This window comes from Neofelis nebulosa, chromosome 6 (assembly GCF_028018385.1).
Source record: "Neofelis nebulosa isolate mNeoNeb1 chromosome 6, mNeoNeb1.pri, whole genome shotgun sequence".
Lineage (NCBI taxonomy): Eukaryota > Metazoa > Chordata > Mammalia > Carnivora > Felidae > Neofelis > Neofelis nebulosa.
Window position 1 is genome coordinate 61361927 of NC_080787.1, and position 15952 is coordinate 61377878.

The 15952-nt window shown below is 35.7% G+C and overlaps 1 protein-coding gene across 1 annotated transcript in view; it reads right to left on the reverse strand.

Annotated features, from left to right (window-relative positions):
* Positions 1–15952, reverse strand: part of LOC131515417 (protein eyes shut homolog) — a 779912-nt gene that overhangs the window by 279385 nt on the left and 484575 nt on the right. The window contains exon 11 of the mRNA XM_058736156.1: positions 14652–14805. Within this exon, the coding sequence (XP_058592139.1) occupies positions 14652–14805 (154 nt within the window). The remainder of the gene's footprint in view (positions 1–14651; positions 14806–15952) is intronic.

Here is a 15952-nt window from a genome sequence, read left to right on the forward strand (position 1 = left end):
CTGAAAATTCTGTTTGTAAAGCTGAACTATATTTCATCTTATTATGCCCAAATATTATTGACTACTTAAGAGAAGAGGTGATGTCTTTTTCTACCTATCATGACCTGCCATATTCTAGCTTTGCTATGTGTATCCAAAGTTATTTTTGACTATTCCCCACCAGATTCAGTTGTTTTGTTTTCTTGAACACCTGCTTTTCTGTTCCATCCTACATGTGTTTGCTCATGCTGTTTCTTCCACTTGAAATGCTCTCCATCTTCCACTTCATCTTTCAAAATCCTACACCTTTAAGTCTCAAGTGGTCCTCTTTCCTTTTATGCCAATCCATGTTGACTTCTCTCTGAATTCCTATTGCTCTTACAATCAGCACTTCAACAGTATAGCAATTATTTCATGTGTGGGTGTTTAACTCCTACCTGAATGGTAAGATTCAGGTACACAGTGATTGCTTCTCCTCCAATATTTCATTATCAAAAGTTAACTTAAAAAAGTTAAGGAAATTTAACAGTGTGAACCATCATATACCCACCTAGATCCTACAATTAACATTTTGCTATATTTGCTTTATCACATATATATTCCTCCACCCATCCATCCATCCACCATTTTACCTTAGTTTTTTGTGAGACATTACAAAATAAGTTGCAGAAATCAGTGTATTTCACCTCTAACACTTTAGCATGTTTATCACTAACTAGAGTGAATATTTTTTTATGGTATTCTTGTCATTAACATTTCTATACTCCATAGTATGCAGCAGAGTATTGACCATATCATAGAAAATTAATTTATTCACATTGGGTTGAATTTAGACATCACTTTGAAATCCATTAGAAACTAATACTATGGAAGCCAAGGTAAATAGTCTCTGGAGCCTCAGAAGCATATATAGGTGGGTGTGTTTCATGGAGTTGTAGAAGAGATCACCTACATGTAGTTTGTACTAGCCCAACTTGTGACCTGTCAAATATAACATAGGGGAATGTTCAGGCAAACTTTCAGGAGGCAGTTGGCTGAGAGATCAGATAGGCCACCATCTGACTGACTGAAGTTCTAACATGAGTGCTGCTCTTCTGTGTGCTTAAGAGGCAAAAGAGGGACAATCTAGTTTATCAAAAGATATTGAAATGAGGTGATAAAATAGGCATGAAAGGCTAAAAAGTGGGTTCACACGCAGCAATCTGTGGAAGTCTTCCCCAGTGTACCCAGCTGGGAGAAGCTTCAACTCCTTTACAGAGCAGCACATGCTTCAAATAGACAATTTGAGACCAAGCAGATAGATCTGTGAGGAGGCTGTTCTCCTGAACATGTGCAAGTAGTAAGCTTCTGACATCTTACTAGGGGAAATATAGTGCTTCTCAGATTTGGTAGCTCCTTTTAAAATATGTCATTACAGAAGTCATTATTCACCCAGACTTCTTCCTGTAACTGAGGTATATTTATATCTATATCCGTATCCACATCTATATGTATATTTATATCCACAATACATCCCCTCATTCTTCAACTGACAGGCTTCTTCTCATCCATGTATCTCTGATCATCCTCTTTGGAGAGTTCCTTCTGAATATTTTATTTAAAAAGGAGGCCCATTTATCCCATTATACTCTATCTCTGCACTCTATTTCATCTGGGACACATCACAATTACTAACTACATATTTGTTTACTTATTTCTTACCTTTCCACCATAGTAGACTAAACATTTATAATGGTAAAACCACATATTCCTTTTCTCCTGTATAATTAGAGGATATCAGAGTACCTGATCCACAGAAGACTCCTAATTAAATTTACTGAATCATATATACTGAAAATACATGAACAGAGAAAAAAAAATGTTCCAGTGTTATTCTAAATGTCCTTGTTGTATTTGGCCCCCACCCTGGCCCTCTTCCTTGTGCATTTCCTAATACTGCTATTTACCTTGGCCCCTTGACTTGGAGTTTCACTCAGACTTGACTTTTTGGACACTGCCACAATTTACATACTATCTATCCCATCTCTGAAAACTCCCATTTGTTTAGCATGCTGCTCTCAGCTAGAGGTTAGGAGAAAATTATATCTGATGGAAGAAATTGACCACAAGCTGTGAATGATTGAGAACCTAACTTAATGTGTTAAACCTCCTGAGGATGTTTGTGTATTACAAGAGTGGTAAACTTTTGACAATGTGACTAAGCAACTTAAATAATTTTAGGCACTTTGTGCAAAAAAGACCTAAGGATTTAGTTGACTAAAGGTCTAATCTGAATGGTCTGAAAACTGAGAAAAGCTGATTCATTCTTCTTTGAGTGCATTTGGATCACTTATACAGGGAATGCTGAGTTCTACTGTCTGTGACAGCTTATAAGGTAGCTGATATGATGAAGTGTGTAGAGAATAATCAGGATAGTGAGGCTGTCTCAAGTCATATCAGTTGGGGAATGGTTTAAGGGCTGGGAATATTTACCTTACAGCAGAAAAGAATTAGCGAAGATAAATAAGCTTATTTCATTCATTAGAAAAATATCTCCTGAATATATACTACATGCTAGTTCAAAGTTAAGTTCTGGGAAAAAATAGTGATTAAAAACAAAAATAGTCCTGTTCACAAAGAGCTTAGACTTCATGGTTAAGGAACTACTTAAGGACTACTATTAAGTAGAAAAAGGAGTAGACTTATGGATTTATGGATTTATGCTTTTTCTTTTTCTTAAAAGAGCATATAGAGGGCCAATGCATGAAAAATTGCATGAAAAATATATTTACTTAAAGTAAATCTCAAACATCAAGATAGTCTGCAAACATGGAAGAAAATGCTTTCTGGGATAATAAGTTCTCATTGTTTGCAATATTTAGTCAAACTATCAAGGTTCAGTGTGGCTGTAGATGAGAATCCATATGCATTGAGGTAAGAAGCAGAGACTTGCCCACAGATTCTCTAAGATCTACGATTCTTTGTTAGTCAAGATCACAAATTTTCACTTATGATGACCAGAGAAATGAGCATGATAGTTCTTGTAAAAAGAAGTGCTTCAGGTCAAGCTTAGAAAAAAAGAGCCATTTGGTTTGGATTTCTTGCTCCTTTCACAAAGGAAAGGGTAAAGAGTTCTGGGGGTCTGCCATAATGGATAAACAACTGATAACTCTTTTCTCCATATGTAATAGGAAGTAAAATATAAAGGAAAAAGGTAAGGTAGCAGTATTTTACCTATAAAAGTAGACACAGAGATGGGTGCCAGAGAAAGAGTGCCAAACATGGACTCTAGTTTTAACTTTGGTATATTTCCTTCAGTCATGTGACTCCAAGAAAGTCCATTTTTCCCTTAGGCATAGAGTTTCCTCAGCAGAAAAATGAGAGGTTGAACTATATTATGTTTTTTTTTTTTCATTTCTTTTTTAAAATGTTTATTTATTTTAGAGCGAGACAGAGAGAGAGAGCAGGGGGGAGCAAAGAAAGAGGAACAGAGGATTTGAAGTGCTGACAGCAGAATGATTTAGAAAGCATTAAATATATTTTTTGTAAGGATGTATAATTAAGTATTTTGGATCATTAAGGTAAACTTTTAGAAATAAAATTGACATCTTTTCAATGGTTCAATTAAAACTACCTCATATAATCAAAATATGACTCTTCTGATTCCTGAATCTAGCAATAAATCCAGCAATGAAAACTCATTTAATAAGCACTGAGACATATTTTTGATCAACTCCCATATGCTATTTTGAAGCAATTATTCTCTCAAATAATAAATATTACTGTAGTTCATATTCTTCTGTTCTATTCTATGAAATGAATGTCCTAGATCCTTTTAAACAAAACTGGTGATTCTAGAGACAGTGCATATCTAAAGACTATGATATCTTTGCTTGAGAAAAATCTGGAAAATAATATATTAGTCTGTGTAAATCTTTTAATTAGAAATATTCATTCTAATATAACATCCCTCCTCTTATTAGACAGGAGGAAATTGTGTTGAACTTTCCTGCTTTTAGGAACTTAAAAAAAAGTGTCTATGATAGAATATAATTGACCTAAGTAATTTTCAAGGATAAAAGTATCCTTTCTAAAAGCTTTTTGTACAATACCTAATAATTATAGCCTAATGAATTTTAAGTAACAGAATGCCATGGCTTCTTCATAATAGCAAATACATTAAAAATTTGACTTGCAGTAAGTATAGCAGCATATAATTCATAACCATCTTTAAAATATCTTTAACTTTACCATACTTATGTAGGCTAAGTAAAAATAATTCCATCTACCCCTTTGTTATATCCAGAATTGACAGATGGTATACTGATTCTATTTTTCTTTCAATATAGCATCACAATTAGAACATAATTTTCACTAAATTTTATTTTGTGAAATTCCCTGAGAGAAAATGGTAATTGCATAAGGCAAAATTGAAAATAGAAAATGAAGAAAAGTTTTAGACTCATATACTTTTAATTTTTACAATTATCAGGGGAGTTTTCAAAACTGCTATGTTCACTAATTTGATGAAGCATCTTTTAGAATTGAAAAGTTAGGGAGTTTTTGGTGTGTGTTGTGTGCTCATTCCATGAGGACCTGGTACCTCTTTTGTGAAGTGGTAGCTGAGGAGACTTATGCCCTCACCATGGCTGATGAAAAGCTGAAGGAAGGAGTCAAGACTGAGAACAAGGATCATATTAATTTGAAGGTGGTCGGGGAGGATGCTTCTGTGGTGCAGTGCAAGATTAAGAGGCATACACCACTTGCTTAACTAATGAAAGCCTACTGGGAAAGACAGGGTTTGTCAAAGAGGCAGATCAGATTCTGATCTGACGGGCAGCCAATCAATGAAACAGACACACCTGGGGGCGCCTGGGTGGCTCAGTTGGTTGAGCGTCCAACTTCGGCTCAGGTCATGATCTCATGGTTGGTGGGTTCGAGCCCCGCGTTGGGCTCTGTGCTGACAGCTCGGAGCATGGAGCCTGCTTCCGATCTGTGTCTCCCTCTCTCTCTGCCCCTCCCCCACTCATGCTCTGTCTCTCTCTCTCAAAAATAAACATTAAAAAAAATTAAAAAAAAGAAAAGAGTCAGCTTATAAAATTCAACTGATAAAGCTGTGGAAAACTTTGGAGGACATCCAGAAAATAGTGCCTAAAATAATTAAATGCTTATAGAACAAAACCATGAGGAAATAAGTTTACTTAATTGGAAGGAGAAATATCTGTAGAAAACTTCATTAAAGTTTTTATGAAGTGTTTTTAATGAGATGCTATAAAATAAAAAATATAGTGAGCAATTTCTCTGGTCCTAGGGCAGCAATAGAAGAAATAGACTTACATGGATGATAAACCATAATAATAATACTATTCATTTGAGGGACACTTGATGCTTTTCAAAGAACTTTCATACAGATTACACTCATAGGAGACTATATCGCAGAAAATGAGTGTTATTATCTTTATGTTCCAAAGAAAGGAACAGACAGGTAAAAGACTTCTCTGTAGTTATAGACAGGATGCTTTGTTTCCTCACTTCTCTGTTTCCAGGTGCCCTTTAGGTGCCCTGCGCTTTCACTTTGAATCACAATGAACATATAAAGATCTATCCTTGTGCCCTGAACCCAGTATACCCTACTTGGGCAGTGGTCAATGGTCTAATGATAAATCACAGAATGGCATTATTTGTGGTTATCTATGTCCGTGCTGATCCACATCTATAGCGTTGGAATTTGGGGGTTTGATGTGATTAGTATTGAACTACTCTTCCTAATAGTCACTAACTTCTTCGGGTGAGTCCTGGCAAGATTGAGTAGAACCATGCCATTAACATGGGGAAACTCAGTCCCATGGAGGTTACAGGGAGTGATAAGTGTCTAATTTATCTAAAAACAACATTAGTTTATGTGTAAATCAAACCCAAGAGTTGTGGACTTCATCAGCCATTCAGTGATGATGTTACCATGAGCCTCACCAGTTGTAGTTGATGCTGTGGTATATTGCCTTGAGTCTCCTGGTGATGGGAAAAAGGTCCAGGTCCCCTTGACTCAATTCAGTAAACTATGAACATCCCTACTCCAGAGCTTCGCTTAGGGTCAGCTGAAGCCTCTTTCACAACTGCTCTGCAATTCAACTTCTACCTCTTCTCAGTGCTGCTTCTCCCACTGACTTCTGGCAGTTGGTACCAAGAGCACTCCCTAATAAGCTTCCTGCATGCAAATCCCTACTGTCTAGTTCCAAAGAACCTGACCTAAGGTACTAGTTATTAAGTATCAGTGGCTAAGACTTAACTGCGGGAATTATAGTCCATTATAGAATCTCCATCTCCAAATATTTTTAGGAATCCTCAGGACAGCTTGCACATGTTCATTCAAGGATCAGACTACTCATTGGTGATTTCTGTGGAACCAATCTAAAACTTCATTTCTTCTTATTCCACAAATTCTCCATAGAGGCTATGCTAAGCTGGAATTGTGTTTCCATCACCTTCTCTGAGGTTTATATACTAGAGGAGCTAAAATTTTCTTTCAGAGCAGTCTCTGCTACTGTACTCTAGGGGCCAAAATGAGAGTCATGGCTAGTACAATACAAGCAGGAGAATGCGTTTTGCTATTTTATTCATTTGGGAGTTGGGAGGAGATTCTCAGGGTATGGTTGAGTTCATCCCAGTCTATCACATAATATTGGAAATTTCTGTTTTCCAAATGATGGGAGCTTTACTGAGGTGTCTACTACGCTCCTATGTGAATTTTTATGCTATTGGCTATAGGGCTTTGTTTTGGAATCTACTCCTTTTTATCTTTGTAACATCCTGTCTTTGAAGGCAAAATTGGGGTTCAAATATTGCTAGAAATTAGAATTAAGCCAACTAAGTCAAAAAGTAGGAGGGACCAAGACAAAATTCTGTATCAAATACTATAAAACAGGAATTTGCTGTGTCTTATGATGGCATTAGAATAAATTATCTGTGTCCCTGAAAATGTCAAGATTTCATTCTTTTTGATGGCTGAGTAATATCCTATACACACACACACACACACATACACACACACACACCACAACTTTGTCCATTTATCAGCGGATGGACATTAGGGCTCTTTCCATAATTTGGCTATTGTTGATAGCACTGCTATAACATTGGGGTGCATGTGCCCCTTTGAATCAGTATTTTTGTATCCTCTGGCTAAATACCTAGTAGTGCAGTTGCCGGGTCATAGGCAGCTCTATCTTTAACTTTCTGAGGAACCTCCACACTGTTTTCAAGAGTGACTGCACCAATTTGCATACCCACCAACAGTGTAAGAGGGTTCCCTTTCTTTACATCTTTGCCAACATCTGTTGTTTCCTGGGTTGTTCATTTTAGCCATTTTGACCTGGAGGAAACTAGAGTGTTTTATGCTAAATGAAATAAGTCAGTCAGAGAAAGATGAATATCATATGATTTCACTCATATGGAATTTAAGAAACAAAACAGATGAACACAGGAGAAGGGAAGGAAAAATACAGTAAGATAAAAACAGAGATGGAGGCAAATCAGAAGAGACTCTTAACTATAGAGAACAAACTGAGGGTTGCTGGGGGTGGGTGTTGGGTGGAAGGATGGGCTAAATGGGTGACAGGCATTAAGGAGAGCATTTGTGATAAGCACTGGATGTTATATGTAAGTGATGAATCCCTAAATTCTACTCCTGAAACCAATACTATACTATACGTTAACTAACTTGAATTTAAATAAAATCTTAAAAGAAAAAAACAAATTATCTGACGAAGCATTAAAGGTCTTTGTTCTATATTTATTGAGTTCAAACACTTTGGCTTAGTACCAGTATCTGCCTATGAAACCAGCTTTCAATTTTAAAAATTTAGTATATCTTTTGAAAAGTCTTACACTATTCTTAAATGAATTTGTGTTAGGTAGAACAGAGTTAACAGATGTTAAGTTCTAAAACAATTTATCTCAATATATATCTTTTTTTTATTCAGTATATTGATGAAGTCAAGGTCAATTTGTCGAGGAAGAAGCTCACATAGCTTCTTTTAGCTTCATTTAGAAAGTTAGGTGGCTGGCCATTTTTTTAAATAAATAAGATTGTCTATATTTTGAGTCCACTCTGTGCGAATTGTTCTATAGAAGTTAATTAAGATAAATATGTTGTCAAGGATTGAAGCCTACGACTAAGAATAGAACTTAAAGGACTTTCACAGTAAAATATTTCTTACAGTTGTTTCAAGGCAGTAATCAAATATCCTCTAACCATGATGATGGATCTCAATTAGGAATAGCTGTGGGTCCTATAGAATCAAGTTGGAAAATACATGGGATTTAAATCTGTAATGTTAAACCACCACTCTTTTTTTTTTTTTTTTTTTTATTTATTTATTTTTTTTAATTTTTTTTTAACGTTTTATTTATTTTTGAGACAGAGAGAGACAGAGCATGAATGGGGGAGGGGCAGAGAGAGAGGGAGACACAGAATCGGAAACAGGCTCCAGGCTCTGAGCCATCAGCCCAGAGCCCGACGCGGGGCTCGAACTCACGGACCGTGAGATCGTGACCTGAGCCGAAGTCGGCCGCTTAACCGACTGAGCCACCCAGGCGCCCCCCACCACTCTTAATAAACAAAGAATCCCTTGGCACTTCCTCATGAATCTTATTTTTTAACATGTTCAATCCCTTTAACTTTCCTGTGAGGCAGACTGTTCTCTGACTTTATCAATTATTGCTGTTCTGAAAAAATTCTGATTATTTAGTTTGCCCCTAAGTCTTCATTTCCTTCCTGTTACTTTCTTATGTAATCTTGTCTTAAAGATGATAGTATACATGCCTTTTAGAATTACAGAGAGAAGAGGCTTTTAGGGATTGAAGTTCATGTCACCATATATTCTGCACCACACAAGAATACCTCCAACTTCCTCAATAACCCTGACAGTTGTAGTAGAAATCTACCATTAACATTAAAGAATGAAGAACATGTGTGGCTTTCTTCAGCATACATTGCTGGTTCTCAAAAGAATTTCTTCACGTTTATTTTAGTTTATTGTAATTTTCTGCATTAGAAATTACAATGTTTGATGATGATTTGCTGAAGAACTAAATATCCTTTCATCTCAAACTTGATGTTCCTGTCATACTCAATCTCCATACAATTTCTTGCATGTGTTAATCTTCACCATGATGTCATTGCTTATCCTCTTCCACCTGCTGTCCCTCTGGTAAATTTCTAATCTTTTTTCAAAATCCAGTTTATTTCTTATGTTATAGATACACTTTTCAACTGTTAAGTCCCTTTCTTAGTAGAGTCTTTGCGGTTGCTCTGAGGCCTTAAGGGTCAATCAGTTCTCTGGCTGTCTTGGTATCTCAGCACACCAGAAGATGAGGGACTAAGGACTTGAATCTTTACTTTTTTAACTTTGATAAAAGCCATTCCATTTGGACAACTTGAACTGAATTGCATAATTAAAAGAAGCAAGCATGTGACTATATAGTCAATCACTTGAAATTATTTTTTTATATCACTGGTTGGTTGAGTCCATAGCTGACATATTATTCAGTGAACACAGTGTAGACTCAGCCTCACATTTAGATAGCAATGTCTTTATTTAGAAAGCTCTCCCTTCTATTTCTGCCTCATTCAACACCAAACTGACACTTCCTTGTTTCTCAAGATATTTGCGAATTTTAGACACAACTACACATGCTAGCAGAAGACTCTACCCAATAATCCTAAACAGTACTAAAATCACCAACTTCTAGACCCACAAACCTCTAAAAGATTTAATCTTATTTAATGAAATAAATTTTAGTTTTGTAGTGGATATTTTCAATTCAATACAAATAAACTATATTGTAAGTTGTTGTTCACTAGTACCGGGCATGTTATGTATGATTACTGTGTTATGTATGGATAAGGGAGCAAGATCAATGTTTAGATTTATGTATTTATGTACAAGTCAATGTAATGATAAAGTACTATGCCATATTTCACATATTTAGCTATAGTTTTCCTACACTTCCTCTAAGAAATACCAGATGGAAGTGTTGATGGAAAAGATACAGAAATTAATATTGAAGTGATGAAGTTTGACCTTTTTAAGATGAAAAGACTGCCAAACTTTCCATATTGACATGGCAACGTTTTATGAATAAATCTAATATCTTATAGATTTAGCACAGTTCAAAAGTCACCATCTGCTTCAAGAAGTGAAGATTGTTGCTATTACATAGTTTCTGGGCTCTAAGACTAAAGGCATGTAATCCATAGCTCACATAATATTAACTATCAAGAACGTGTGAAAAACCTTTATATTTTAGAAAATCAGAGACATAAAGGACATTTTGAGTTACTCTCAAGATTAGAGCTGATAATACGTTATGGATATTCTTTCTTATTACATAAACTTGAGTAGTTTCCTTATCATTCTCTGTATGCAGTTACAGGTCAAATGCCATGGAGTTATAGGACAACAGGAAACAACTTGTAATACCGAAAATTTATGTGGGGAAAATGGCAAAGCACTTGAAGCTGATTTTGAGCAGAGTTGCCTGAAAGGCCATTGACAAATTATATATAGGTATTATAAGAAGTTGTCATTTGTTCCTTTCTTAATTTTCATAAATTATTTACCACTAAATCTCTTCATTTGATATAGTTAAAAGCAATCCTGCTCAGAATCCTTTTTATTTCCCAGTCTTGAAGGTTTTAATGCTAGTTTTGCATTATATAAATTTATTTTCTGCTTTTTAAAATATTTATTTATTTTAAATGTTTATTCTGAGAGAGAGAGAGAGAGAGTGAGAGAGCACGAGAGAGCTGGGGGAGGAGCAGAAAGAGAAGAAAGAGAATCTCAAGCAGGCTCCATGCCTTCAACACACAGGGCTGACACAGGGCTTCATCTTAGCACTGTCTGATCATGACCTAAGCCAACATCCAGAGTCAGATGCTTAACTGACTAAGCCACCCAGGCACCCTTATTTATTTATTTTGAGAGACAGAATGAGAGAGCAGACAAGGGGCAGAGAGAGAGGGAGAGAAAGAGTCCCAAGCAGGCTCCATGCTATCAAAAATCATGAATTGAATGCTTAACCAACTGAGCTACCCAGGTGTCCCTTTCTTTTTTTTCTACTTTCTTAATAAAAAGTAATTTGCACAGATATGTACTAACGCATGTACACACACACACACACACACACACACACACACACACACACATATACATACACCTAACAAGAGGTTTTTATTTCATAGAAATTTGTAAGATCAAACAGGAGGTAAAAATCAGTCCATTTACAAAACTCAACAGCAGTTTTTGTTATTTTGTTTTCTGGACCAAATATCTAACAAGATGATGTGTTGAAAATGCTTGCAGTGGTTTTATGTGATGTTTGGGTTTGAGCAAGTTCTAAGGTTCTTGCTGCCCAACCATTAGTAACTTTTCCAGCTTCTGTTCAATTAATATCAAACCCTGCATGCATTCCTTTACACTGGCCAGCTACTAAAAAGTGGCTGATCGGGATGTGTGGTTCTGGCAGTCATGCAATTCTTGGTCAATATCCACTCGGGTTTGGCTACCTAACAGTTTGTTAACCAAAATAAATCACTAGATATTGGAGTATGCCTCAGATATACATGGATAATACACATCAGGATAAGTCCTTGAGGATTCTATGGTAGAATAGGCTGTGTGGATTTAAAATATGCAGATAATAACACAGTAAATTACTCAGAGGAAAGGACACAGGGTTTCTTTACAGAACAAATGCTGAATAAAGAGTCAGCTTTTGTTCAGGACAGACACAAAAGGTGCCAGAAAAATTTAAACTTCAGAAACTTTAAAAAGTATATATATAGTAAGACAATTTTTCTGAACTTCCCCAAAGGAGAATAACCCTTGTGAAAACTAAGACTCTATGTGATCCCTTTCAAAATTTGTTGAAATGAAAGACAAACTGTGCATGAGTATGAATTACAATCTATCTGTAGAGCTGTGATCTCCGCTCCATTTCATTTAAGAAGAACTTCTATCTTGATACTGAATTGACCTCAATCACTACAAGTGGCTTATTCAAGTTTGCTGTACTTCTGTCATCTATCCTACAGGTACAATGCAGATTTAGTAGGAGGAAATACATGTTTATTCTCTGTGGCTAATATCAAAATAAAAATCCAAGTCATATTTTACATGTTTACCTTTGAGCTCATTCCACTAATTTTTTAAAGTAAATTCTTACCAATCATGCTATGGTATTTTATTGTCAAGAACCCTTAAATACAGATGAAATTCCAACAACATTCATATAATTAAAAAGGAACTTAATTCACATGCTTTTTAGGGACAAATTTGTTTTGAATTTGCATAACAAGTGTCCTGTCAGAGACAATTAAAAAGAGCTGTACAAACAGACCCTTTTAATATGTACTTTTTTTTTTTAAGGTTTATTTACTTATTTTCAGAGAGAGAGAGAGAGAGACAGACAGACACAGAAGGAAAGAGAGAGAGAATACCAAGCAGGCTCCACACTACTGCACTGTCAGTGCAGAGCCTGGCATGGGGCTTGAACTCACAAACCATGAAATCATGACCTGAGCAGAGATCAAAAGTAGGATGCTCAACCGACTGAGCTACCCCGACACCCCCACAAAAGACCCTTTTAATTTTAACTTGTCACCAATAAGGATGGAGAAATAAGAGTGGAGAGCAGAGAAGGCAAGACAGAAAGAGAAGGTGACATAAACAACTGAACAGATGGGGTAAAGCAAAAGGTAGTCATAGACCAAGATATGTACACAGACAGAAGATCAAAAGTCTCTTTTTCCATTTTCACTTCCCTCTGGTAGGAATCTTCTCTCATGTAGGTTGTATCTCATCAGTTTAAACTTCTAAGGGACTTTATGTTCTCAATTGTTCATTATTTTTCTATGTATTAACACATTCCACTCAACTAGCATGTTGAGTGGAATTAAATCCCAAATTAAACATGCTGAAATCTCTCATCCTACATTTTTTCCCTTTTGACTCCTCACCTCCCTCTAGTTACCACCTTACCTCTTTTTATACCTTCACAGTAAAAGTTCTCAAGAATTGTCTAGAATATACTTGTTATTTATACTGTATACTCTTAAATAATTTATATAATATATAATACACAATATACAATATAGTCCTAGGGTCAGCCCTTAATGTAATCTATTGTCTGGCAGGATACTGCGCTTAAGACAAAGCAGATTTGCATTTTCGTGTCAGTGGAGATATCTCTTTTTCACTTCCTAAATTTTGGATAAAAATAATTGAAGGACTTGGAAAGTCCTTGGTTTTTAGTTTCACTAGGAGTATCAATATTTTTTTAAAGGATGGTTTCACCTTCAGGCTACCTAAGGCTCTGAGTGGTTTGAGGACTGCCTAGTTAAGTATTCATTACTTAAAGGCAAGAAATAAAATCATCCCTTTAAGTAAGTTTGACCAAAACAGAAATTACTTCATATGTGATCAAATGTGCCATTGTTTGTGTGAAATGATTACACTGTATAAAATGAGGGTGTTATCAATCAAAATGCCTTTTAAATTGGTTTTTAAGTTATTCACTTTCTCATCTGGCTCTTTTTTTGTGTGAGCAACTGCAACTTTTGTCAGAGAGATGGTTAAGTCCATTGCTCTGAAAATTTGCTTTGTCTACACACAACTCTCTTTTCCAAAAGGGTCTTCCTAATCTGTGAATAATAATTTCATTACCTTAGGGTAATTTTATTGCCTTCTTGTCATAACCAATTGATCTGCCCAGCCCCAGACACTCTCCTTTCTTCATTCAAACATTTACTGAGCATCTTTCTGTCAGATGTCCTGCAAACTGCATTAAAAATGAGTAAGATGCTGTCCCTGCCTGTAAGGAGTTTCCATTTTCAGATTGGTGTCAATTTCCTTGATTTTATTTTCAGACTGATACAGACTCTGGGAAAGCTTATTTGATTTATATAACCTTCACAGGTTAGCCAAGATTCCAGCTAATCAGACTAACGTATCCAATTGTCATCTAACATACAAACTCAGGCACAAAATGTTATTTTTAACTGACACAGAGTAACTTTAGAGACCATTATCACTAGATTGCTATACTGATAAAGAATTTTAAATTCTTGGCTGCTACACTTAAATTTTGTTCAGTAATACCCTTGGGATGTGACCATCATATTTAGTCATCTCTCTCTTCTGAGATGTCCTAATTCTGAAGTATGAATTAATTCCAAGACTGCCTTCCAAAAGTTTATATGCCCCAGAAAGCATTTCCATCTAATATTCATTTTTTTTTCCAACTGGATTTTCTTTTTCTGTGCAGAGTCAATGGCCACCTGCCCCAGCTCCCCAGTTCTGAATGGCTATTTTCATTCAATAGATATTTTCTTGAACAACTACTGGATCTTAATTTCAAGTGGACCACAGGATTCTTTAACCTATATTAGCTCCATGGTATTTTTCAAAGAAATTCATTCTGTATGTAATTGGATTGCCACTGGATGGTATCATATTATACCTTAGTTTAATTTATACTTTATCCATCAAACTGAAAACACTGATTAGTGAGACTACTTTCAGATGGACCTTTCTGTCCTTCTTTTCATATTTGGGTGGCTATTATACATATAAATAACATTGAAAAAATAAGTTTCAGCAGTATAATTCAAAGAACTACTGTGGAAGACTTACCGTATTGTGATAGGGATGAACGCATTTGTGTTAATGCTATAATTAGCAGAAAGAGTCAAGATATTGTGAGAACTCCCGCATCCATATTTAACTGTGGGCCTTCCATCCATGAGAAATAAATGAAGAAACTGTTGTCCGGTATTTTTCTCACTACCTTTAAAAAAACAAATATTCCATGAAATTAGTGATTTTACTTATGTTTTATTCAATTACAATCATTCTTTCAAAAAACACAATCTTTTGTCCCCTAGGACTAATGACTTAGTGAGATGGCTAGGAGTATTATTAGATAACTATTCAATGTAGTAATACTATATCAGAAATATACATTATTTTTCACAGGCTGAGACTAGCATGGCATTAACAGCATTTAACTTCACATGAAATTAACTTCTGTTAACTTCTGCCTCTGTTCTTAATAGCAAGATGATCTTATCCTGAGCCTCAGTTTCCTCATATACTATAATGGGATGAAGAGAGCAGTAATTATTAGAATTATTGTGATAATTAAATAAAATAATAAAAGTCTCTGGCACCTGTTGAGTACTACAGAACTTGGTTTATTATTATCGTTACTTATTTGTATTATAATTTTTATTTGTCTTTCATAAAAAATTAAAAAATCAATAAAAAAAGAAATATTTTCCCTTTCTCCAGCTCATTCTTTCATCCCACTTTGAGGTATTCTTTTCTATCATGTGTGGTGTGTGTGTGTATATATATATATATATATACACACACACACCCAAATATTTATATAGCCTTAGTTTTATTTTTTAAAATAAAATAATGGGGATGCCTGGGTGGCTCAGGTCATGATCTCACAGTTTGTGGGTTCAAGCCCCACAGTCGACTTTGGGCTGACAGCATGGAGCCTGCTTTGGGTTCTCTGTCTCCCTGTCTCTCTGCCCCTCTCCCACCCCTTTCTTTCGCTCTCTCTCAAAAATAAATGAACATTAAAAAGTTTTTAAAAAATAATGCAATAAGTAGCCTTATTCATCTTTCTCTCTTCACTTAATAATCAACTTTAGACATATATGTAAGTACATAGATTTTTTTAACAATCTTTTTTTAATGTTTACTTATTTAGAGAGTGTGTGCACCCACAAGTCAGGGAGGGTCAGAAGAGAATCCCAGGGAGGCCCCTTGCTCAGCTTGGAGCTCCATCAGCTTACAGCTCCATGTGGGGCTTGATCCCACAGCTGTGAGATCATGATGTGAACTGATATCAGTAGTCTGATGTTTAACCAACTGAGCCACCTAGGTGCCCCATATGGTCTTAATTTTGGCGCAGGTCTATT